Source organism: Crassostrea angulata, chromosome 5 (assembly GCF_025612915.1).
Source record: "Crassostrea angulata isolate pt1a10 chromosome 5, ASM2561291v2, whole genome shotgun sequence".
In the NCBI taxonomy this organism is placed as follows: domain Eukaryota; kingdom Metazoa; phylum Mollusca; class Bivalvia; order Ostreida; family Ostreidae; genus Magallana; species Magallana angulata.
In genome coordinates, this window is record NC_069115.1 from 42422010 (window position 1) to 42448333 (window position 26324).

General features: G+C 32.9%; 1 protein-coding gene and 1 long non-coding RNA gene across 3 annotated transcripts; one reads left to right on the forward strand and one right to left on the reverse strand.

Moving 5' to 3' along the window:
* The first annotated feature begins 977 nt into the window (after positions 1-977).
* Positions 978-9147, forward strand: LOC128184806 (uncharacterized). The gene is made up of 3 exons (XM_052854396.1): positions 978-1218; positions 1338-1513; positions 7762-9147. Exons 1-3 carry the CDS (start codon positions 993-995, stop codon positions 9145-9147), a joined length of 1788 nt encoding a protein of 595 aa, XP_052710356.1. The 5' UTR covers positions 978-992.
* Positions 9148-14488: 5341 nt separating this feature from the next.
* Positions 14489-23188, reverse strand: LOC128185064 (uncharacterized). 2 transcript variants are annotated; one of them, XR_008243814.1, is made up of 3 exons: positions 23162-23188; positions 20499-20564; positions 14489-14682 (listed from the first exon to the last, which is right to left on the reverse strand). It is a non-coding gene; the product is annotated as an uncharacterized LOC128185064 (long non-coding RNA). The 2 variants fall into 2 exon arrangements; XR_008243815.1 differs by lacking the exon at positions 23162-23188 and adding an exon at positions 21222-21254.
* Positions 23189-26324: the final 3136 nt, after the last annotated feature.

The window sequence follows — 26324 nt, forward strand, 5'->3', positions numbered from 1 at the left end:
TATTTTATTTGTCAGTAAAGAGTTATTATAAAGAGACTTTACAGCCCTCTTGGCCACCAACTTGAGGGGCCAGTCTTTTAGTCTTGATTGCAAATAAAGGGTTTCGAAAATATAAACACATTTTGTTCAACAAGTGTTCACGAATTGTTGACCGTTTAAAAAAAATCTGTGTTTTAGGGGCCGACCCTTCAACTTCTTACTTGGGCCACAAACATTCTTTTTCACTAGCATATTGTTTGAAATATTTTTTGAGCAACTATTCTTTTACAATATTTTCAAAATATTTCTCCTTTTCTAGATATCAATGATCAAATTTTTGGACTTTTGGCCCCTTCAAACCCCTAATTACGTAACATAAGACTTAGGTATGGTACTGTATAGATAAACAACTGTACAATGAACAGTGTTGCTTTTATAATCGGTAAATTATTTTTCAGGAAAGTGTTATAAGTCTTGTAAATTTTATGCAAATCGGTCGAGTCGTTTACGAGAAATAGCGTTCAAAATAAGTCAGAAAAAAATAATAAAGAAAAGAAACAATGGAATAACAAAAGGATCTTCCGTCGGAAACGGAAAGTGAAAAAGTAACAATATAATAGTAGAAGAGTCTTCCGCTGAAGACGGAAGACTCTAATAATAAACCTGAAAAAGAAACAATAGAATAATAGAAAGGTCATTCGCTGAAGATGAAAGACCCTATATAAAAATGTTTAAAAAAAATGAAAAAAAAAATTAAAAAGTGTACAGGTATAATATATCAAAAATAGTAATATATCTGAGAAGAAGCATAGCATATACAATTCTTATATTTTCAGGCTCCTGGAAAACCTTCTTCTACAGAAACCAAATCAAACTCCGTCACACTGGTTTGGAACAAATCCTTCGAAAATGTAACCCACTATCAGGTTCGATATAAATGTTCAAATAAAGTAGAGAAATGGAAATTTGCTGAAACTGAGTCAAACCAAAACAGTTTAGTCATTACCGGACTAATGGCGAAAACAGAGTATACGTTTCAAGTGCGAGGAGTAATTGAAGATGTTGAAGGGCCTTACGGTCCAGTAAGTGACAGCATTGAAACAAGGGAGTCTTTGGCAACAAATTTATTGGGATTTTGTGTATGTTTGAAGAATGGTCATCCCTCTAAATATCGCCTCCCTGCAGAAGAAAATATCAAAGCAAGAAACGAAATTGCCAGGACGAAACAACTGGTCTTCGGTACGATACTTTTAACTTTAAAAATCTAATGTTTATTTATTTATTTATTCATTTACCCAAACAAAACAAGGTAGGTGTTTAAAGCTTGATGTAAAAAGTACATAATTTATTTTTTGCAGGAAATGCTCCCCCTGTATCAGACGAAAAAACCATTTTGTTAGTTGGTGCAACAGGCTCAGGAAAAAGTACTTTAGTGGACGGTTTTGTAAACTATCTCATGGGAGTTAGTTTTGATGATCCATTTCGATTTACAACAGCTATGCTAGAGCATGAAGAAATGAAGACACATAACCAGGTAAATACATGTGCATGTATATTTTCCCTATTTATACACATATACAGCCCATTCAAAAAACAAACTTTAGTTATTCAACGATTGACAACACACACAAATGAACACGCACACGCAAGAAAAAACCACACGATTTTTTTCCCTCAATTTTAAATAAAAGCATACTTTGTTAACCGGGTTTTCCAATGGAAAAATCCGGTTATTATAATGGTGAACATGGCAGGCGATCAGGCGGGGGTGGGGGGCAAAAGGGGGTACTCTCATTGTACGGATAACTCGTCCTTCAGTTTTCAAGATAGGAAGTTGTTCTTTTGTAGATTAATTGTACATATGTTAGTGGTGTGCATATTGCTAGGATTTTGATTTTTGATAATTCATTAAAAAAAACCAGCTTTTGAACTTTTGGGCAAAATATTGCATATAGGGTACCTTTATTTGGCACGATAAACAGTCTCGACTCAAGACAAACCTCTTGCAATTTAATACAGTGTCCCTATAAGTACCGGTATATAGATTGATAGTATACTTACCTAAAGAAAAACACCGAATGGAATAAGTTTAAACTAAATTACACCATTTAAAAAGTGATAAATATGTTATATGCTTATGTAAACGTAGCCAAAATTGCTATGGCATGAGCTTATGAAGTAATGTGGGCCACATGTGCCCGATCAAGTGAGAAGAATATAGATCACGTGATATGCGTTCAGAAAATTCAAAATTATTCATCAGAACAGGTGAGTTAGGTTATAGAAGGTCACGCGAGTTCACGCCAAGTAAACAACAATCGTTTATAATGGGAAATGCCATTTAGATTTTTGAATGATTTTACTTTCAGGAATCGAGCGCATAGACGTACATTTTTCACCTCTCACATAGAGATTTTATAAAATATAGCAACTAGCCAAAGGAGAACAAATGTACCTTCTCGCGCTTATATATTTTAAAAGCTTTATAAAGGTGGGCGGGGTTAAAAATAAATGGGAATTTGAAGTAAACAGTGTATCTCTACCTAGCATTAAGTAATACATGAATATCTTAAATTTCTTTTCGGTAAAAATGGGATATCATAAAGATACATTTTGACGAAAATGTTAATTATAACATTCTATTTTCAACTGAAATGATGAACCATGGTTTGGTAAGGAGTGGTAAATCTATACTTGTAAATTAAAACTTCTCGCCAAGGAACTACGAAACGTCTGCACCAGAGTAACTGCTTATACCTTTGGTATTTCAACACGTGTAATATGGTGTCCGTAAGCTATATCTGAATTTTAGCCGATAAATAGTAATTAAGAAATTAATTAAAGCTGCTTGGTCCGATTTTTTTGTAATTACAGAATCAAAAATTGTTCCATACAAATCATTTACCTTAGAAAGTTATTGACTTTCTACTATTTACACCAGCAGAATCAGTCTCCTTTCAAAGTTAGAAATATTCAAAGTCAATTTAAATAATTTCTCTTTGGGCAAACGAAACAACAAACCAAAATGCATCACGGGAATGTTTAGAAAAGGAAACCGCTTGGTTACGTCCCCCGAATGATTGGGGTTATTCAACCCGCATGCTATGCATCGATTGTAAAGAAAGCAGACTTTGGAAATATTAGCGAGCAAAACGTACACATGTTTATTTGTAATTTGTATGATCATTTCGACCTTTATTTAAAGCGATGTCAAAGTCGTAATACAACCATACCCGTCTCGTCGTCAGGGGTGAAATTTAACATGAGGCGAAATAACGCAATACCTATTAATGTCGTTTGTTTTGTTAGCAAATTTTGTATGTATGTTTCTTCATTGAAATTTAGCATAATTGATGGGTAAAACTACTGCAATGTCTATTATTATACATATACTGAGCATAGCCTTCGATTAACAGCGTGCATAAAATTTGATATAAAATCGGACCAAGCAGCTTTAAAAACTATCATTTTCGATTAACAAGCCCGAAATACCAAGTCAGTGTGAGTTTGCATCAAGATATATATTTATGAATGATTACGTAAAGTGTAATTTTATTAACTGGTAATTTATTTAGGTTATACATAAAAATTAAGATTTAACAAATGTTGAATAAATAAAATGAATCAACTCGTTCCTCTAATGCGCAATTTTAGTTTGCATGGAACAACGCTTGCAAAGCACGACCCATTGTGAGCCTGTGGTGAAAAAATCGGATAGAACTTTCCAGAACGAGGCAACCAAGGACGCGGGTTAACAGGGCAAGTTCGTCATCACAGGCTGATAACTTGGATCGGCAATCTATTTTTAAACAAAACTTAATAAATAAAATGGATTATTTTGATACGATTTTAGTTTTCTGGAAAGAATTTTTCAGAACCGGTGCCGAGGAACGCGGTTAGACTTTTAAATGTCATATGAAAGTGAAGCCAGAAGTGCGATTTGACCATTAGGCAGATACTTTATATTTGAATAATTTAGTTTAAAATGTGCAAATAATTATGCATACACTAGCGGTTTTTTTTTATATCATACTTTTTTTAACACGGCAGATTAGTAGTAAACCTAAAAAACAATGAACATTTTTTGTGTTGTCCGTCTGTATTAATAAATGATGTGTGCATAAATATCTGGGAAGTTGAATGAGGAAGGGCAATTTTTTTTTCAAACCATACTTTTATCTGAAGTTATTATTTAGAACAAACATTATAAAGAAATTTGAGATTAAGAACAAAATTTAGGAATACCGACTCACTGGTGAAAAGTTGATTTAAAAATTGACTATCTTTTTTCCAGTCAGCGGTAACACGCACATGTATATATCATTTATTTTAGTTTATATTTTGCATCACTGTCCGCTTCTCTGAATATTCGGTTATGCTGTTTTTAATTTCAGTTTTTAAAAAAATATGTTCAAACTAGAGTCGAGCTCGTTGCAAGCAACGAGGAGGTCTTCCGTTACAGCTTCAAATCAAGAAAGGATTGTCATTCAATCTTAATAAAACCATTCCTCCTCTCCTTACACCTGACAAGGACTGATAGATATCGATAGCAGGTCATGTTCACACTACCTTAGCTTCTGACCAATCAGGGATTTAGAAAATCAACTTGAACTCTTGAAAATTAGTTCATTCCTATTTTCTATGTATTAATGTAACCCCCAGACTGCAGAGTATTGAAAAGCTGACCTCTCGTAAAACAGATTGAGGCATGTCTGTGATAAGTTGGGGATATATATAGACGAGAAAACTACTGACTGTGACTTTAAAACACTATTACGCACAGGGAGCTATTCCCTATAAGCAAAATGAAAGCAGGTTTGCATGTCTTCGTGTGAAACTTTTAACTTTCATATTACGCAATATCCAAACAATACAATATTACAATTAGATTGATAAGATAATGAAGAACAACTTTTTCAGCAACATCATTATCGTAACATGTATCGTTTTTGGGAGTTGATTTTAATCAACTCCCCTATGCAGTTACTCTGGCAAACCGAAAGTGAAACAGTGTTTGGACCTAAGCACAAATCATCACCGCTGACAAAACTAAGTTCTTGAAAATAATAGAAAAAAATCGATGTAATGTACGCTGAAGCATTGTTTCTTCAAGGAAACTAATCCATAAACACTTTGATAATAGTCAGATTTTATATACTACGAACAATTTAGATATTTTTGTAATCTCATGTATTCATACGCCAGAATTAATATAGTATCGTTCAACCAGACTCTTGGCTGTCTCCGTAAATCTGCGACAAGCAGAGAGGGGGCTCTCTTGCTTGTCGGATATTAACGGAGACAGCCGAGCGTCTAGTTAACGAGACTTGAGTTCGATATCAAAAGTGATTGGATTCATACAATTTTTAGAATAGTTTCGATAACTAATACATACTAGTAGTTGAAATCTATCTTTAAATATTGATTCATATGGGGTTTCTCGAAATTCTTGTCGTAAAAGTTTGAAAATTCATATTATAAAAAAGTGCGAAATTCAAATACAAACTAGAAACCAATTGCCATGCAAGATGAATTGATTTTAAAATAATCGATAAAATCAACTCCCGTCAGTACTTCAGTACTTTGATTTTTACTTATACAGCTAAGACTTTCCAGGCGCCTAGACCCCTTATTTTCTGGTCTTAAATGAAGCCCTTTAATTTATACACAACTTTTGTTCTATATGCATTTAGAAAATATTTCAAACTAAAATGTTGCATGGGCACAAGTCCATCACTGAAGCTAATGACTGAGCTACGTGGACTCTCGCCTCAGGACTTTGGAGCGAGAAAATCTCAAATGCGCGTTGATCGATTATAAAACAAATTTCATATTCGGAAGTTTTGAGATCGTCCCTATTAAATAGAAACATTAAATACTTAAAGTAAAAAAAATGAAAAATTAAGGTTTTTGATTTCCTTCCGGTGACACCCGGAAGTGACGACGGACGTTCAGATATGCAAAGGGCACTTCTCTACTCTCTACCATCCCTGAAAATTTGAAAGTTTTATCTTAAATACTTATGGAGAAAACTAAGGCACAAGCAAAAACATAAAATCCCTAAAATCTTGGGACCGGAAGTGACGACAAAAAAAATATCGATAATTCTTTTTAAAATTTTTGTCGTAAATAAGATCTGAAAATTTCATTAAAATTGGCTGAATTGTTTTTAAATTAATAGCTATATATATGTATGTATAGTTAAATGTGTTGACTTCAGAGGTATTTCTTAATCCCACACAGGCAACAAATTTGTATCTGTATATAGACATACACAAAAAAGGAAAAAGTACACCATCTTTAATAAAAATGACTTTTTAGCGTTGATATCCAATCAGTAAGAAGACAATCATTAAACAATGAATTTCAAATAAGTTGATTCCACAGACATTATCCCATAACAAGAAATAAACATATGTATAAGAGAGATGGATTTTCTAGTTTTTTATAGTGTTCAGAGAATCAGTATATCAGCAAGGTATGTCAATTAACACATGTATATACATGCATGTGTGTATCTATATATGTGAATGAATACTAATCAGTCCTCCATTTAAAGCCATGCACAATACTTGCTTCAAACGTGGGTGCAATGCTTAATATTGTGTCTGTCATTGAGATGGCGACATTTCTTTGATGCCGGCAAAGTGACCCAGCGAATTCTAATGCGGTTGTATTGCAGGAGTACTTCGGCGGCACGTCTTTGATGCCGGCGATTGGACGAGCGTTTGAATTTAGCGAACTGCTGACAGAAACAAGCTCTATATTTGTATTTAAATTTATTTAAATTTATAATTAAAAAAAACGGAAAACATTAAAATCTATCATATTAAATAAAATAGTTATACAAATCAAAGACTGGGCTAGCTATATGACATGAAACATCAAGAAGATCATCTTATTGATTATCAATTACTAGTAAATACGTAGGCTATTAGAAATATCCTTAATCAAAGGAACCACTGCTTATTTTTCAAATTAGACGTTTATATATTGCGCCCTTTTTAATCAATGTATTTTCAACCATGACGTAAACAGAATGGCAGAAGCTATCAAAAATGTTCAGTACTAAAATACAAAATAACCATTACACTAAAGGATAAAAACTTTAAAATCATAATAAATGTTAACATAATATATACAAAAAAGCAAACCGGATATGGAGCAAACAAAGTATAAGGCGGACGATAATAATGGCGAACAGACTCTGGGCGAATGGACACTGCAAACAGGTACATGTTTATAAGGCGAACGAACCTGAAACAGTTTGGAAACATGCGTATTAAGTTTGGAATCTATGCATTTTAAGTAAAATCGTATTTTGACCCACCGTTATTGTCGTACAAATGTCACAGTAGTAAGACTCAACAAGATGGACCAGTAGACCGATATTGATAACTATTCTTTGATAATCAAGGGTTTAAAACAGTCCGAATAAGTTTAGTCATATAATTAGTTTGAAAGAGTCCAAGGATAGCCTGACAATTCTTATTATTTTACGCTTTATTTTGTCACTACACTCGAGGTGTACTTGTGTAGAAAAGTGCATGTGATTTTCCGAGAATGTAGGTCGTTTACCTTTTTAATAGCAGATTACCCTCGGAGTGGCTTTGTTTTTTTCAATGCATTGGCGGTATATTACATGTCATTTTTCTTTCCGTTTTAGAGACTTGTTAGTTATTTCAAAAAGGTTGTTTTCAATACAACTGCACAACCATATTTAATTGACTGGTGTCATATGAATACATAGATTCTTATTGATTTTTATTTCATTTTATGTAGGCTGTTTCGCAGACTGAATGGATAACTGTATATAAACTTCACCCAAAACCTGGAAGTCGGCTCAACTACACACTCAACATCATAGATACACCAGGCTTTGGTGATACCAGAGGAATAGAACGCGACAATTCAATAGTTGATCAAATTCGGCATTTGTTTTGTTCACAAGGGGAAGACGGTGTTTTATATATTGATGCTGTGTGCTTTATCGTCAAGGCTCCAGATGCGCGTCTCACAGTTGTACAGAAATACATTTTCAGCTCAATGATGGCTTTGTTCGGAAAAGACATAGAATCGAATATCTGTACATTAATCACTTTCGCCGATGGTGCAGAACCTCCTGTACTTGCCTCACTAAAAGAGTCAAAACTTCCGCACGAGACGACATTTACATTTAACAACTCTGCTTTGTTTGCTGAAAACAAAGATCTGGCCAATAGTACATTGTCTCCGATGTTTTGGGAAATGGGTTGCAGAAGTTTTGAAAGATTTTTCAAACATATAAAAGATTTAAAGGCAGCAAGTCTTTGTCAAACAAAAGACGTACTAGAAGAGAGGGAGCAATTAAAATTTGTTATATCTAATATAAGACCACAAATTACTGCGGGTTTATCCAAATTATCAGAATTGCAGCAAAAATTAGATATCTTTCAAAGATGTAAGTCTGAAATCGAAAATAATCAAAACTTTGAATATACGGTTGAAGAAACAAAGCAGCGTATGCTTGAACTACTACCAGGCCAGCATGTGACAAACTGTCTACATTGCAATATAACGTGCCACGAGGAATGCCGTATTCCTGATGATGAAGAAAAGAAAAGGTGTTGGGCCATGGACAAGGATGGAAACTGTAGGATTTGCCCCGAAAAATGTATATGGTCAGAACATAAAAATACCGCTTACATTTTTAAATATGTAACCGAAAAAGTTACTAAGACATATGCTGAAATGAAAGAAAGATATGAAGACGCTATAGGGCAAACAATCACGCACGAAAAATACATTGAAGATTTGACATATTGTGTGGACGATATGTTTGAAGAGATAAATTCAATGATGAATGAAATGAATCGTTGTAAAACAAGATTGAAAGAAATTGCACTGAGGCCGGATCCTTTGTCGGCAGTAGAACATATCGACCTAATGATTCAATCCGAACAAGAGGAAAAACAACCAGGTCATCTTAACAGAGTAAAAATGCTCAAGGAGTTTAGAAAAATGGCCTTAGTTGATCAGGACGTAGAGGACTTAAGCAAGAATATACAAGAGGCTCGAGAAAACATCAAGACAATTACAGGCAAATCGTTTGAAAGAGATAACGAAGCAAAGAAAAAATCAAGAAATATCGTCGTCCGCGGATATCGATACATAAAAAATCTATTTTGATTGGGTGACAGGGTTCATAAAATCTCTGTAATTGAGTAACGTATTACTACTGGACATTAAAAGATCCATACATATGAATTATATACTCTTTTGAACATTCAGTTTTTCATTTGGATATGTGAAGAAAAAAAACATGTGTGATGAATTGTAGACAGCTAAAAAAAAGATACATAAACGGCGAGTTTCTTTTAAAGGAAACGGTTTTCTGAACGTTTTGCCAATCATTATATTCCAGATATGAACCTTGGGACGTAAAGATCAAAGATTCGTCAGGAACTATATTTATTTTAGGAATTTATATTTAAAAGGGAAAGCAATGATGGATGTGTGATACTATATATATATATATATATATATATATATATATATATATATATATATATATATATATATATATATATATGGTAGACTTGCAGACAATCTACCCTACAGTTTTTGAGCTGGTTTTTTTTTTTGCTTTTAACGTATTGGTTTTTGAAAGTTTTTTTTTTTAGATTTCAAATTCTGCGTTGTTATAATTCTATCGTAAAACAAACACAGCAATGCTGACCCTAAAAAATGACGCTATTTTAATGACGTCACGCATTAAAACATACACATTTTGCCGGTGTATGCACTTCGAATCATGTTCCTATTTCTAATAGTAATTAGATGATAAGTGATGATTTGGTGAAAATCCATGAAATTAATCAAGACGCGATCTAATCTTATACTTTGAACAATGGTTAAACTTTATATTTTCATTATGACGTAATAGAACGCTATAAGTGAATTTCAATTTGTAAATTATTTCCATTTTTTTTTTGTGTTAAAGCATGATTATGATTATTAAGTTATTTTGGCTTCGCTGAATACTTTATAGAGATGCTGTCGCTTCTTTTTTCCTTTTCTTCTAATGATCATTATTATATTTTTATCTAAAAACATTTTGTGCTAGCAATTTCTGGAATGTTATTAAAAAAATCTTTGAAGTTTTCATTGATAAAATGTCTTTATATGAATTTTATATATATATTCGATTTCAGCGCATAGTTGTGAACAATTTTTTGATTTCAAACAAAATTTTGACCGCAAATTTTCTAAAGAACGGCTAAAGGTATGAACTGTAGACTTGACGCAGAAGGTAGAACACGACTAATACATTGGCGTACGCACATTTTTTTAGTAGTCAGTACTTCTAGTCGCTGACAGAAGCAAATTCTTAAAACTTTTTTTTGCCTTTTAAAATTTTGTTGTTTTTTTTTAGATAGAGATGGTTTACTGAATGTAGAATATTTTTTTTTTTTTTAAATCGAGTGATACATTTTATAGATTTTAGGCTCTACAGCAAATCTCGTGGCGTAATGGTTAAAGTGGTGGACTTGTAAACAAGCGCAAAAAAATGAACCTCCTCCTTTTAAAAAATATTGGTAATAATATATAGTAATAATATCATGATGTATGTTTTTGAGGGGTTTTTTAACGAAGTAGTAATTGTATGTTATTGTTTAATATTTACTTCATACATTTTTCTGATATTTCTTCACAGCTGCTCAACACTTGAAAAAAACAATAGATGTCAACGTGTTTCAATCAAAAGACTTTATTGTTAGTGTTTGGGTAGCTTTATTTTACTGTAAATAATACATTAAGATTGAAATGTCAAGTCGTTAATGTACCTTTGAATAATTTGGGTTTGAATATATTTCTATGAAAATACGTGTATATATATGCGTGATTAGTAAGTACTATTTAAAAATGCATTCTTTTTATACCAGGTATATGCACATGCTAATAATTTTTGGAAAAAAAATTGTGAAAGCTTTTTCTACCCTTAAGCACCTACTATCAATGACATTTATGTTTTTAAATCACCTGAGTCATTCAGGTGGTCACCCGTATCACACAGGTGACCTATTGCAATTGGTTTTCGCCCGTCGTCCTGCTTTGTTTTTTAACAATTAAACATTTGTAACTTCTTAAAAACTACGGGGCGAATTTTTTTCAAATTAAATTGGATCCCTTTTTTGGATCAGGGGGATCAAAGGGTCAAAATTGTCAAAACTGATTTTTTTTTAAATCTTATCTACTTCTGTAACTAAAAAAAACTAATTTCATTATTATATAGATAAAAAGCCCTCTATCAATTTTTTTTATTTCTTGGCCCCGGGTTAGTGATTTTGACTCTAGCACGGGGTTTAAATGGTTATATAATGTAAATGTAAAAAATGTTAAAAATCATCTTTTTTACTTAAGGGTGTATATTGGCATTCAATAGATGCTTATATGGATAGACTACGATGTCCTATACCAAGATTTTAAATTTCATGTCCCTCGGGGTAGTAATTTTTAATCTATCGCTGAGATAAAATGGTCATAAAGCTTTAATGCATTAGTACATTTAATGTTTAAAAATCTTCTCTATTCTGCTGATATTGACCAAAAACAACCGCATTATAAAAAAGGCCATAAAACCCGTTGTCATAATTATAAATTTCATGTTACCCAAGGTAGAAAAGTTTACACTAAGTGGTCAGATAGTGTATACAGTAAAACACGGTTATAGCGAACACGCTTAAAATGAATTGACGCTTACAGCGAAGTGAATTTCATTCCCAAGTCTCTATTTCATGTTGTAAACTTGACGGATATAACGAATTACATATATGACAAAGTTAAATTGGCCGTCCCTGGGACTTCGTTATAAGCGTGTTTTACGGTATGTGTATTATATTTTGAAAATCTTTTTCTTTACTTTTATTAACACTGATTAGAAACTTGCAGCCCGTTTAGAAAGATTATAAAGCCCTTTAACAAAATTGTAAACTTCATATCCTGCGGGATAGGGGTTTTGGCTCTAGAGTGTGAAAAATATTTTAAAACGGTATATATATATATATATATATATATATATATATATATATATATATATATATATATATATATATATATATATAATATATACGCACTGTTTTAAAATATTTTTCATCTCTACTGAAAGTGCATTGAAACTGAATCCATCTTAAGAAAAATATTTTAAGCCCTATATCAGAATTGTTAATATCATAACCCTTGAGTAGGGGTTCTTACCCCAGGGTGCGGTCAAAATCGGTCAAACGGTGTAATATGATATGTTTAATAATCTTCTTTACATGACCATAAAGTCGTCTTAAGCCTCTTAAATTAGATTTGATAACACATAAGGCAGAGTTTCAGGTTCGGGGGCGGAAAGTGATCGTTTGTGGAAGTGGTATTGAGTTAATACGGTTAATAGAGTTATGTGTATCTTAGCTTGCTTGTTTATATTTTATAAGTTGTTATTGAAAATAATATAATTTAGAGGTAAATGCTAAATGAGCTAAACATGTAATTATATAAAACAAAACAACAGATACAGCATTTGTAATTTCAATATAGTCACATAGACTTGATAAGAGGAAAGTAATAATTAGCCAAAAATACTGATGTGTGGTACAATGATTTTTTTAAATGCCAGATGTCACAAATTGGTTGTCGTGTATTTCTATGAGAGAAGATGCAGTCTGGGGGAAATCCTGGGATGAATACTGAAAGCTGAAGCTTAGTTGGTCCTTGAGTAAATACTAATTGCAGAAGTATTGCCTACATATTGAAATCATTGTGGTGTATTCTGTAAGATTTAATAAACATTAGAATTTGTACAAATAGTATTGATGTACAATACTGTAGTGTGACCATTACATGCAAGTGATCAAGTGACAAGTTGTTTGACCAAGTTACTAAACCAAGTGGCATAACCAGTTAAGATAGCCAGGTGTTTAGCTGATACCTTTCTATGCCAGGTTGCAAGGAAAATTGACGTTACAATAACTATTAGGCAGGTGGAATATCTGAACATATTGAATAAAACTTTTTCATTGTCCAAACAGGCACGTGGCAAGTACCATTATTACTCCTTTGTCGTATTCAATATACAACTTGGGCGACTGCATTATTTCAAATAAGGGAGAGAGTGGTTATTACCATTGGATTTTTTAAAATTCAGAATAAAACTTACTTAAAAGTATATATATATATATGTTAATCCTCGACATGTCTGTGTATGGGTTATGGTACTCAGGTGACCGTTAACGCTTCTTGGCCTCTTGTTACAAGAAATGGGATGGCCTAAAAGCTGTATGTCAAGTGTGCATAAATGTATTTTACCATATTTGTGAGAAAAAAAACTATTGTCACCCTTTTATATTTGCTTTTAGTTGAGGAATGAGACGCAATTTTTCTTTGGGTTGCTTGTTGTGATTACGTAAAATTTGCAAAATATTAAAATTTAGTCTTTAGAATACGTTGCTTTGAGTGGCATCTTCGTATTGTCATAATTGTCAGTTTGTTTTAATGTGATGATTCTTTAAATGAAAATGCCCAAACGTATGTTCAGTATATTTTTCATTGGTGTTACTTTCTTTTTCTTTTGAACAGATTTGTTAAATGATTAATCTATTCTGATGAATTGTTTAAAGCAATAGCCAAAGTTAGAAAAAAATAGAATTTTTTATATCGTAAGATCATGTTTAGATTTGACAATTACAACATATTTCGGACGACAAATGCTCATTGTGAGGTTATAGAACCATTATTGACTTAAATTGAATGTATAATGTATTCATGACCTTTTCGAAAGAATATATATCCTATCATAATTGTTCTGGCGTTATAACCATGTATAAGAAACTTTGGAAAATTATGAATAGTTCTCGCTTCTTTTCGGACAAAGTGTAAATCTCCCTTACGATTAGAAATTTAAGAAAAACGTCCAGATGAGTCACAAACATACATTATTCGACCCATAAATGTTAAAATAAAAATATACAGAAAATTTAAAAGCAAAAAATTAGATTACTGCTAAAATCCTATCCATTTTATTGTTAAAAAGCTGTTCGATGAAATTTACTTAGCATGCAACATTTAATAATGCCCTAATTAATGTGTTTATCATAACTTATGGGGGGATGTTTGGTCTTTTTATTGTTTTAGTTGAGGTTTGATTTTGTTTCAACATGGTTAAAAAATAACCTTTATGTTATGTGGCGGAATAACATGACTGTATTCAAGACTTTAATGCTTCGTTAACACTCTTATATAATAATTCGCTTTGATAACTTTCTATTTTATTCCGGTGTGCACATTTCTTATACTGCAAAGACACATAAAAACAATTTTTGCAATTGTCATCTAGGTTTGCAATTTAATTTATATTTGTGTGAATTGTAGCATTATTTACCTTTTATTTTTATTGTAGATCAATGTCGTAATCATAATCGGAATAAAATCCTTCTGCTTGTTTTCTTTTGTTCAGTTTGAATAATTCGTGACAATTGGGTGACAATTGGGTATAGTCCACTAATGCATTTTCCATAGGCGGTAATGTTAACGTTATGGTTCATAGCTCCGGCCCTAATTTTCGTTCAGCAACGAGGGACCTCTTGAATGAAAGCTCATCAAATTGTCTCTTTCCTGTTAAAATTTCGTGGTTTGAAGTCAGATTCGTTTTCCGGCAAAATGCGTCTGTATTGAAAAACTCTGAAAATGAAAGTAAAAGTAGGGAATTTCTCAGTTGTGGAAAGGGTGTACATCAAACAATTTCAATTCTTTTCTTCAAATGATAATTCAATTTTGACACTTGTTTTCAAAATTGCAAATCCTCTTTTCTGACATGTGTCAAGCATTCTGATTTAAAATGTCCCAATAAATGTATATACACTCTGCAAGTATAGGGACTATTTTGCTTAGAAGCACTTCTTTGTTGTCCTACCGATTCTAAAAATAGTTAGAGGGATATACCCAATATAAAACAGTCATTGTGGTTATTTACAATTCTTAGCCTATATATTCACTCTAGACACTATAAAGAACCATGATTTCAAATTTGGAAAAATTCAATTCATAACTATGGATTTTGCAGCATTGATACACATGCATGAAATTTGAAGAAACAGTCCAGTCATAATTTACCTAAACAACATATAGCTCATTGGCACTCGATGCTCTTCAAATTGCATAAATTGAGGAAACTTTAATCTCAAGGATTAAAATACATGTAAAACATAATCATTAAATATTTTACCAAATTTATTTTGTTCATATTCTTATGAAAAAGCTCAATTATGTCTGATTTTATAAAATTGTTGTCGTAAAAATCATGAGTTTTTCTTAAGTTACAAAAAAGAATTGTTTTCAAACACCACGAAAAAGGTAAAATAGAAAAGTATAGGATTTTCCCTATCCATCAAGGTATTACATGTAGGTATTGGTTTATAAATAATAAAGTTATATGACTCTATAATGTAAGGCCCTCAATTCAGTTTTTGCTCCATTTTGATGCTAGCTTGAGATTACCTCACCTATGACGTCATAATGACGTCATAGTGATGAGTTGTTTTTACTCATATAAATGTAATATTTGGTGAAATTTTATTTAAGCCTTATTTCGGAACAAATGCACCATGACTTAACTCATTAAATATATGTCATAGGGAAAAGAAACTTGCTAATAAGGATTTTTTCTTTTACTCTTGTATATTGCTACCATGGTAACAAATTTAACAAATATTATCAAAAGACATATCCTGTGGAAGAGAGTCTACATTTAACTAAAGTTCAAAATCCAGAAGAACAAGAAATACCCACAAAGTCTGTGAAATATGTATAACTAGAGCAGAGCTCGTGGCAAAGCCACGAGTAGGTCTTCCGTTGTTGCTGCGCGTTGAAAATTTAAATGATTTGGTGTCAAACGATTATAATGACTAAAATTTCACTTCTGCTTTTGTTATAAAAACGTGTTGAGATTGAAAGCCTGTATAAAGACAGGAAAAAAATGTTTTAGGAAAACTATTTGTCGAACACAGTTTGTGTAATTGTTTTCAAAACTCTTTAAAGCCCTGTCACACCAAGTTGCTTTCCCAGGGCGTGTTCACGGCGTTGTAAAATTCATGGAATTCGTAGGATCGCAACAAAAGTTTACAAGTGAAAATGTCAAGGCATCCTGATGGCGACTGAGGCGTCCCTACAGAGCTCCCAACTACGTTTCCACAGAGTTCTTCTTGGCGATTGACTGCGCTGATCTCGCTGGGTATCCGCCGAGTGCTCATGACGTGCTAGGAGTTTTTAACCACACGTCCACAGCGTGCCCTGCGCGCTGACTGCGTGCACATGCGCTGTCACGGCGTTCGAAATGTTCTAGGATATCCCACCGCGGCGAACGAAGATGCCGTTGCATTGTTACGGCGCTGTAGTAGACTCTAGTTTGTTTACCATGGCGTTTTACATTATTCAATGACGCAGCGGGATCGCCGTGAGGACACAGCTCCAGTGTGACAGGGGTTTAAACAATGAGAAGTTTAATGGCGAGTTAAATTTTTAAGGGTAGCAAGGATTGTTATATACATGTATTCATGATTCATGTAAGGAAATGCACGCAAAAACGTGCAGAAAAAAACGTAACTTCTGTAATTAAATCTTTCTAATTTTTTTGAAGACTATGTGCAAGTTTGAAATTGTTGCGTGCTGTCAAAATTTGTTAAATAGCCAAAATTGATGGCATCTCTGAAAATTTGTTCAGGGCTGATATCATTTGATAATACGAGTAGACTTGAACATTTAAAATAATAATCAGCTATGAAAGATCATCGGGAGAATTTATGCATGAGTGAGCGTCTAAATTTTACATCTGATATACAGACACCGTTATGTAACGTAAAGTTAAATGACATTATTTACAGAAATGAATATTACTTCTCTCGACAATGCAATAATATGCAAAATACCTATTTTTAAGTCAGTTTGTTCTCCTTTATCGGATCATAAGTAATTCTCTCGGAGAAAGTTTACGTATGTATTTTGAAAAAAAAACGGTAGAAACTTCAATAAAAATAAGGGAAAAATTTAGGTGTTACGGTTTTTATTTTCAGTTACTTTAATTAAATGTGACAAAGGGGCATATTCGGTCGGAATTTTGTGGTAACATGTACATGAAGTAAATTTGATGCAAGTTCCATGTTTGTATTTTGTGGGTTTTTTGTTTGTTATTTGCTTTTCTCTGTTTTATCATAAAGATATATATAAAAAATTACGTACGTCACATGCAATATTTGCCTTCTCTATTTCTCTGGTATTTTAATAGAGTTGACTTAAAATTAGTATTCCACTGGCTTAGCTAACCTTGTAAGTAAATTAAGTTGCATGACAACCTCACACCACACAACTTCAATAAAACTTTTTTTTAAAATCAATTTTCATATAATTAGCAATAAAGAAAATCCCAAAGAACACATGTCCCATCTCACTGAAGTGTAACTTTGAGAAGCGCATATATTTTTTGGAGGCAGATATGTCACTATATTATAGCCTGTAAGTCAAGTGAACTAATCTGTCCACACTTGCAATACTTTGATGATTTCTATGGCGACCGCCTGCATAGCATAATGTAGTCGTATTTCATAACATCTAATCCCAAGAACAAATTACCTTTGACTTAAAACTTTTTATTATAATATATATAATTCTGTTCATAACTATATATAATAGAAGTTTAGCGTGTTCAACAGGTCAATCAGATTATGTACCCGCACCTTTAATGTGAAAATGAAAGTCTTATTGTTTGATAATTGACCACTTTGAAGAAAGCACCCTTCGAACTGTTGATTAATTACATAACAATTGATGATTTGCAGCCATAAATAACCTGGGGCTATATATGTTCTGAGCTGTGTGCGCTGAAGCGACACAAGATTTTCGGTAGCACGTGGCGATTGAATTAACGCAATAAAGAAAGTTGAAATTTACAAAGACTGACCGAATAAAAAAACGGGTGGGAAAGAGAAACACGTTCAGGTGAAAATGTTAAACATTAGAAGAAGTCACTATCAAATGATTTTCGACAGATCTGGAATTAAAAAAAAAAGCACTTGGCAGCGGGGCGGTGGGAGGGCAACACAGATATAAGTTCGTTTTCACAATGAAATGATCGAACGACCATGTACAAACATTACAGAAGTTATTTATATGTGACCGATAGAATCTAAAGAAAACTTGTTTCAAAACTCAAGTGAATATTCTTTAAAATAATCACCGAATGCCTCAATTTAGGGCATTCCTTTATCGTGCCAGCACCTACTGCAAACATGTAACATGGAACTTTGATCATAAATTGATTTGATTTTTAAATTACCTTGTACGCTGTCGTATAAATCAATGCTAAATCAACTGTACGAGTAACATAAATTCATCTGTTCACCTTAAATCAATATAATAATTGAAAACATAATAAAAAATTGTTGCGTTCATACAAAATACCAAACATGCACGCGTGATAAGGTAAATGTAGAAGATGTCACTTGCGCGGGATCTCCTCGGCCATGTGCGAGATGATCATTATTTAAAGGTTTTAATATTTGTGTTGGTTTTTTTTTTGGTTGATTGAAAACATTATTTGTACAGTTTTTAAAACATTTAAGACTTACAAACCAACCATTCAAATATGTCTGACGAGTTGGAGTAATATCGTTTTTATTAATTTTCAGAACGACTTTTTAATTTACTCTCCAATGTTTGATTTAAACAGATACAAAATGAACAAACTTTTATAACATATAGTTAAAACATTGTACAGTATATTTACGGCTATATAAACTCAAACAAGTTCATATTCATGCAAGTGTGCGGGTGCGAATCTTGTGTATTTAATTAGATAACCGTTCACCGCTAGGTAGTGCAGCCGCGGATGATTTCCTCGGCCGCGGGCGAACGATAGATTACGTAAAGATCGATTGAACGCATACACACGCACAGCTCAGAACCTAGGAAGATTTGAAAAGTTTGCAATTTAATGACTAAAATCTATCAAATAGAAACTTTTTTTTACTTAAAACCCACAATTGATCTATATGTCTGATATTGCATTAGATTGAGAATGGCATTGCTTTTATTAATTAACTGAACGATTTTTTAATTGACACCCTAACCTTTAAATCCAATTGAAGAATAAACCTTTATGTGTACGTAATCAAAACTGAAACAATTCTTCAGTTCGAAGCTAAATTAACTCATATATGAGAGACGCAACGCTCGTGTATTGGATAACCGCTGACCGCTAGGTAGTCCAGCCGCGACCATGGTGACCGATTTTCTCGGCCGCGGGCGAGGGATAGCTTATGTAATGATACGCACACAGCTCTGATCCAAGGTGGATTTTAAATGCATTCAGTATGATAACTAAAATGTAATGCATAGAATTTTTTTCAATACGTAGTTTGTGTTTTACTAGAGAAGAAAAAGAATGTTTTGTTTTCCGATTCTCGTCTTTGAGGACTGTGTACTATAAGAACTAAGCAACAATGACTTAAACTTCGGAATTCTTTGAATAAAAAAAACAGCATGTGTTTTAATTTTTTTTCTCATGAATTAAAGCCTCCTGTATAAACCAGCATACTTTCTGTGTTCACTTTATGCAAGTTTTAGGCACAAAGACTTTCGTTAAGTTGCCAAATGAAAACAGGTACACAATAACATGTAAAGCTTTTTACACTCATACTACACAAATCACTTACAAAATAACATTGTAACGACCTTTATAAGATCCCAACAAACAACTTTTCCAGCGACAGCCATATCGAAATCCTAACCGTTTTTGAGTTATTCAGCAAAATCTTTTAGGGGCTACTGGCCCTTAATTTAAGGGGCCAGCCCTTTTTTATTGGTGTCAAATGAAAGCCCTTAACATTATGCACAACTTTTGTTCTATATTTATTTAGGAAATATTTCAAACTAAAAAGTTACGAAGCTAAAACATGAGAACATTTTTGCTATTTTTAGAACATAGATTTCGATTGATTAATTCGAGTGGAATAATTGGAAAAAACTAAAATACAAAAATCAGAGGACAATATTCAAAGTGTCAATAATGAAGATTTTTAACTATAAATTATTTGCTACGGACCATTTCGGAGCCTTTGTCTGGAAACTAATGCCCCTAAAATTTTAGAAAAAGGGGAATAACTCAAAACCGGAAGTTGCGATTTCAATTCTTTTTGTGCTCTAGCAACCTTATTTAATTTACAATGTACCGTGAAAATTTGAACGAAATCGGATGACAAACAAATAAGTTATTGAGGATTTAAAAACGTCTAGAAGAAGAAAAATAATAATGAAGAAGAACCATCAGAATCAGTACAAGGTCTTCCGTTGGAAACGGAAGACCTTAATAAATGTAAAGTTTCCCAGTATCTATAATATTCTAAATTATCTGCATGTAAAATACTGGCCATGCAGGGTATATAGTTTTTATAGGTTCCTTCTTTTAAACTTGGACGAGTGAAGTTACAAAAATAAATTTTACTTACATCAAGTGTGGCTCATTGTTGTGTTTTATTCTTTGAAGAAGACTTCCATTTCAATTTACATTTTATCTAAAATGAAATGTTTTGAATTAAATTCTACATTATCCAACACTATTCCCAACATTTGCAATTCCATATCAAAAGCAGCCAGTTGAGAGAGAGAAAGAGAGAGAGAGAGAGAGACAGAGACAGAGACAGAGAGACAGACAGAGAGAGAGACAGACAGACAGAGAGACAGAATTAGAGAGAGGGGGAAAGATACAGAAAGAGAGAACAGATAGCAACAATAACTACATCTTCATGCACAACACATCTATACAGCCTAAAGACCAACATCCCCCCCCCCCCCGAATAACATTCAATATCAACCCCCACCCCAACATACTGATCTATTTTTTCAATAGTAAGAATTAATAAATACTAGTAAATATCTACTTAAAATGATTACTGATAATTTCATTCAATTTTGATTATGATAAACAAAGATAGATTTTGTGGATTAAGTACTAACCAACTAGGCTTCTACATGTTAAAGACTACATACCTACATCTTCGGTACATAGTCATGTCACATGCATGACAAATTAATTTATTCCAATTTAATGCAAATCTATCATCAAAAATATAGATTTGGAACCTACCGGACACTCATCTTATACAATTCCTTTACAATGCAAACTAATCTTAGATAGCTGGGCACTGCTAGAATGAAGTAAGTTTCCTCACCGGAAACTTTCTGCTTTTCTACTTTCACTTTTGCTCGCTTGAAATGATCGCACTAAAAACCCGAAGTGATATTTGGTCTCAAAATTTATAAAAAAATGTCTTCTAAACTCATATAATATGTTTAACGGTGTGACCGTTGGGGCGAGCGCAAAAAAACTACACATCTCTCATCATTGTAATGTTACAGAAATCTGCAACCCATGGACTTGGCCCAACCAGGAAACATTGGCTTTAAATACAAAGCTGTTTGATTTTTTTTTAATGTAAATACAATCATGATTTATTCCTTTACTATGTGATAATGATCATATTAAATTCAGTAAACAATAAACTGCGTGTCTTTGTTATTTCTCATTTTGTTCCTTATTGTTATCTGTGTTTTAATTATTTTCCTCTGACACATCAATTCTGTTTTAATTTTTTTTTTTAATCTGTGTACGCAATATCTGTATTTTAGACATGTGCCCTCCCATTTTTTTAGTGTGTGATATCCAATATTATTTAAAGGTTTGGCAACATATGCAGCTAACAAATACATGTAGATATTTTAACTGTTTATTTTATTATTATTTTTTTATTTATTTATTACAAAATATTTACATTCTACTGTGTTTTTCTATTAAATTTCGTCATGTTTAAATGCCTCTAAATGCAACAAGTAGTCAAATGTCAAATTGACGAGTTTTATTATGACGTCACAAACGTTGAACGCTGTAAACTGCAACGTCACAAGCGAAAATCAAAGTTCACGCTTGTGGCTGTTACTGTGGCTCTTCCATTAATATTAACTTACCCTTAGGATAAGATAGGAATTTTAATGTATGAATCACATTTGCAGACAAGGCAAGAAGTTAAAAAAAATGTAAATATAAGCATTAAATCATGATTTTTTGAAGTATACACTCTCATAACTGCAGCGGTGTGTGCATACAAATTTTCATAACGCGCTAACGCGCGTTAATCAATTTGTATGCACACACCGCTGCAGTTATGAGAGTGTATACTTCAAAAAATCATGATTCAATGCTATAATGACGTGGCTGCACGTAGTTCTAATAATAATCAAACTTTTATAAATACATTTTTGTCACCTACCTAACGTATGCATATATGATTAGATCAATATGACAGTAAATTAAGCATGGAACTCGCATTCTAATTTAATAAGCAAAAAAAAAAATCAGAACAAAACTAATCAGCCGAAGAGTTGCCGTTAACATTGAGTACTTACTACAAGTTACACCCAGCACAGATGCTTGATCCACCTCTAAATGTATTGCGCGAGATCACTGTGACGTCATACTTAACTTTCTTTTGCACTCGTAAATTGTCGGATAAATTCGGGGAAGGAAATGACGTCATATGTCAGCAAACGATATGTGTTGTTTACTTTAGTGGTTTTTAAGGATTTTTTTTATTGCTAAATGAAATAAATGTATTCGATTTAGAGGTGAGAATTTTCCTTAGAAACGCTTCCTGTTCTACCATGTTGCTATGTACCGCAAAGGATCACTGGGATAGAAGAACGTTTTCACGCGGGTCCACAAAATTTTCTTTGAACAATGTGCAGATTTCAACTCGAATTTCCTCCGTTCGTACACGTTGTCTATGGAGCTCGCTACGCGAGCGGCGCTTCGCGCCGCCTCGCTGCGCTCGCTATAATTAGAAACCCACCTACATTTTCATTTTTTTAATCTAAAAACTCAAAATAAATTACATTCAAGTTAAAATCACAATTTCTTTAATCTAAATTGTTTTTTTTTGAAAATCCCGGGGGGGGGGGGGTGATGATGGATATTTTCTTGGAAAATATGCTATTAAAATGATTAAACTGGTTGAACTTGTTGGAAATTTAGTTTATTCACATCAATGAGAAGATGTACAAAAGAAAAATGCACGTTTATCATAATAATTGCAAATAAACAAGAAATATGCCTTACCAGCATGGAGCTCAATATGGGTATAGTCAACTAATGCATTTTCCATAGGCGGTAATGTTAACGTTATGGTTCATAACTCCGGCCCTAATTTTCGTTCAGCAACGAGGGACCTCTTGAATAAAAAAGCTCATCAAATTGTCTCTTTCCTGTTAAAATTTCGTGGTTTGAAGTCAGATTCGTTTTCCGGCAAAATGCGTCTGTATTGAAAAACTCTGAAAATGAAAGTAAAAGTAGGGAATTTCTCAGTTGTGGAAAGGGTGTACATCAAACAATTTCAATTCTTTTCTTCAAATAATAATTCAATTTTGACACTTGTTTTCAAAATTGCAAATCCTCTTTTCTGACATGTGTCAAGCATTCTGATTTAAAATGTCCCAATAACTGTATATACACTCTGCAAGTATAGGGACTATTTTGCTTAAAGGCACTTTAAATAGTTAGAGGGATATACCCAATTCAGTTAATATGGTGAATTTTATCTAAGGGAAAATGACAGAAAGTAGATTTATAATGAAATTGATCAAATGTTATAGAAAGTCGGCAAATCATTCATCACAATAACAAATACTGTAAAATGGAATTGGACTTCATGAGAATTGGGTCATTTTGACATTTAAACATGCTTTTCTTACAAAGGCACATAAATAATAAGGAATATATAGAAAAAAGATATAAAAGAGCAGACACGTTTGTTTATGTTTGAACTCAAAAAAGAGTTAAGAGGTTATATATTTGATGTCAGAGCGATCATCGCACGAGTCAAGAGTTGAAATATTGTATTATCAGAACAAACAAACAGAAATCTGTCTATAATTTTCAAACATAAGATCTCCTCAAAGTAAAAAAAAAAGTCTGAACAAATGTAGCAAGGAACAGCCTTGGGAAAGCACCCGTCAATATTTTTGTAAAATTAAGAGTTGCTGTACTAGAAGGCTTATGAGTGTTGAAAAAATTCATGAAATTATATCTGAAGATAATCTTTACTTAGAGGGACGTCTCTTGTTGGAATTGGTATGCAATACGTAGGCCCATAATGGTAAGTACATGATTATCATAAATTAAATGCAAAACTTGCGGCTATCACTGTTTTGTTGACTTTACACAGTGAAATTGCAAGCTACGGGCGCGAGGTAAAAAAAATCAAACACGAAAAGCAGGTGGATGGGACATAGTAAACTATACACTGGTAAGTTTCTGTCGTTTGATGATGCAACATGCACACCGTAGGAAGGTCAACCCTTTGCAGGGAATTAGCTGGGGGAGGTCTAAAACGTTGAAAAAATCATGAAAAAGGAGCAAAATGAGAAAGGGTTGAAATCTCAGAAAAACCATTATGTAGAAAAATTTACTCATTCTGACTAGTAATTTTCTTCAGAAATTTAAGATTATCCTTATAAGGGTGAATAAAGGTATTTGTGTCTAATGGGAACAGAGAAAATTCTAGTTCGGAAGACTTACATTCCCTGACTATGTAAAGTGAATTGTTTAAAAACCACTGTAATGCCACCCAAGGATTTTAATGCTAGATATTTGTTTAAAATTTTGTTAAGAAATAAACAGCAATTTAAAAATTTCACCGGGATATGAAGTTGGTTGGTCACGTGACCAAATCCTGTGACGCCCGAAGCGCTTCTCAGTAGATTTGTAAACTTTTCACATGTTCAACATCATCCCAAGAACCACTGAGCCAATTTTAACCAAACTTAACACAAAGCATCTTTAGGTAAAAGGAATTTAAAGTTGTGAAAATTAAGAACCACGCCCTTTAACAAGAGGAGCTAATTAGAAATGATTGAAAATCTTCTTCTCTAGAACCATTTGGCCAGGGGAGCTAAAACATGTGTGTTAGCATTTCAGAGAGTGTAGATTCATTATGCATCGTACATGAATATAGAGGCAACCTCGGTTTTGTATAAAATATCTTATATCTTAAAGCTGAGTACCTAATTAAATCACTTAATTGCAAGGGCATACACTTACCTGATCCTTACAAACTTCATTGGCGGATCCAGAGGGGGGGGGGGTTCCGGGGGTCGGATCCCCCCCACCTTTCTCTGGGACATTTTTTTTTAAACGTCCAATGCCTATTTAAAGGCAATTTTTCCCATTTATAATAGAAATACTGTAATTATCTCAAAGAAATGCTTTTAAAAATCGTTTATTTAAAGAATTTCGTACTGCGTCCCATAATTTTGTTCTTCTATGAAAATACCCTATCGATTTTTATCGAAATAAAGTACATTGTACTACCCTTCAGCATCTGGTGTTTACAACACTGAGTAAACATGTGGAAATTCAGAGATAAAAATACACACAATTAAGCAGTATCGCTAAAAACATAGATTTATGATAACAGCTACATGTACAATGTATTTTCTACTCTATTTCTTGTTTTAAAAAATTGATTATAGTTCATACAGTTTGGAACTGACAAGCCATCAGATAAAACGACGTTCAAGTACGAGTACACGCATTTGTTTTACCTTAAAAAGCCTATTTCAAATGTATTGTTTAATTAATTAACTAAAGTAATTATAATAGATGAGTTTTACTTCCTTTGATACGAAAAATACTGTACAAAGAAAATTACATGATCCGCTTGTGCGGGTTATGCTATTTTTCTGGAATGCTAGTTACCTTCATACCCACATGAAACACAAAAATAAGCCTTTTTTGTTTCCAAGAATCGGAAATTCTGTAACAAAAATACCATGTTAAGGGTTTATATGTAAATTATTCTGAAAATGCCCAACTTTTCAAAACTTTTCTAAATATGATCGCATATGCACTAGTGCCGGGTGATGTAGCGCACCCATTACAGAGGTCACATCAAGATCCCTGGGACAACAATTGCTTTTATTACTGTATTACACACGTACCATTTATTTAGCAGATAAATTATCCCCTCTCTTATGTTATATTCTATTATTTAGACCTTTATTTAAGAAAGCAATCGATAGAAATCAAAATCGATAAATAATTCAGAATTTAAAAACATCAAATATACATAAAAAGTTACCAAAATATCCATTTTTATAATAGTTTGTCGTAATTAGTCTGTGTTATTTTTTGTTTCCTACTGTTTCTTTTCTATCAAGCATAGACGTACTTTCTCATTGCTGGATACTTGGGTTTCTTGAGGCTAGATATGCAAATGTTCCTT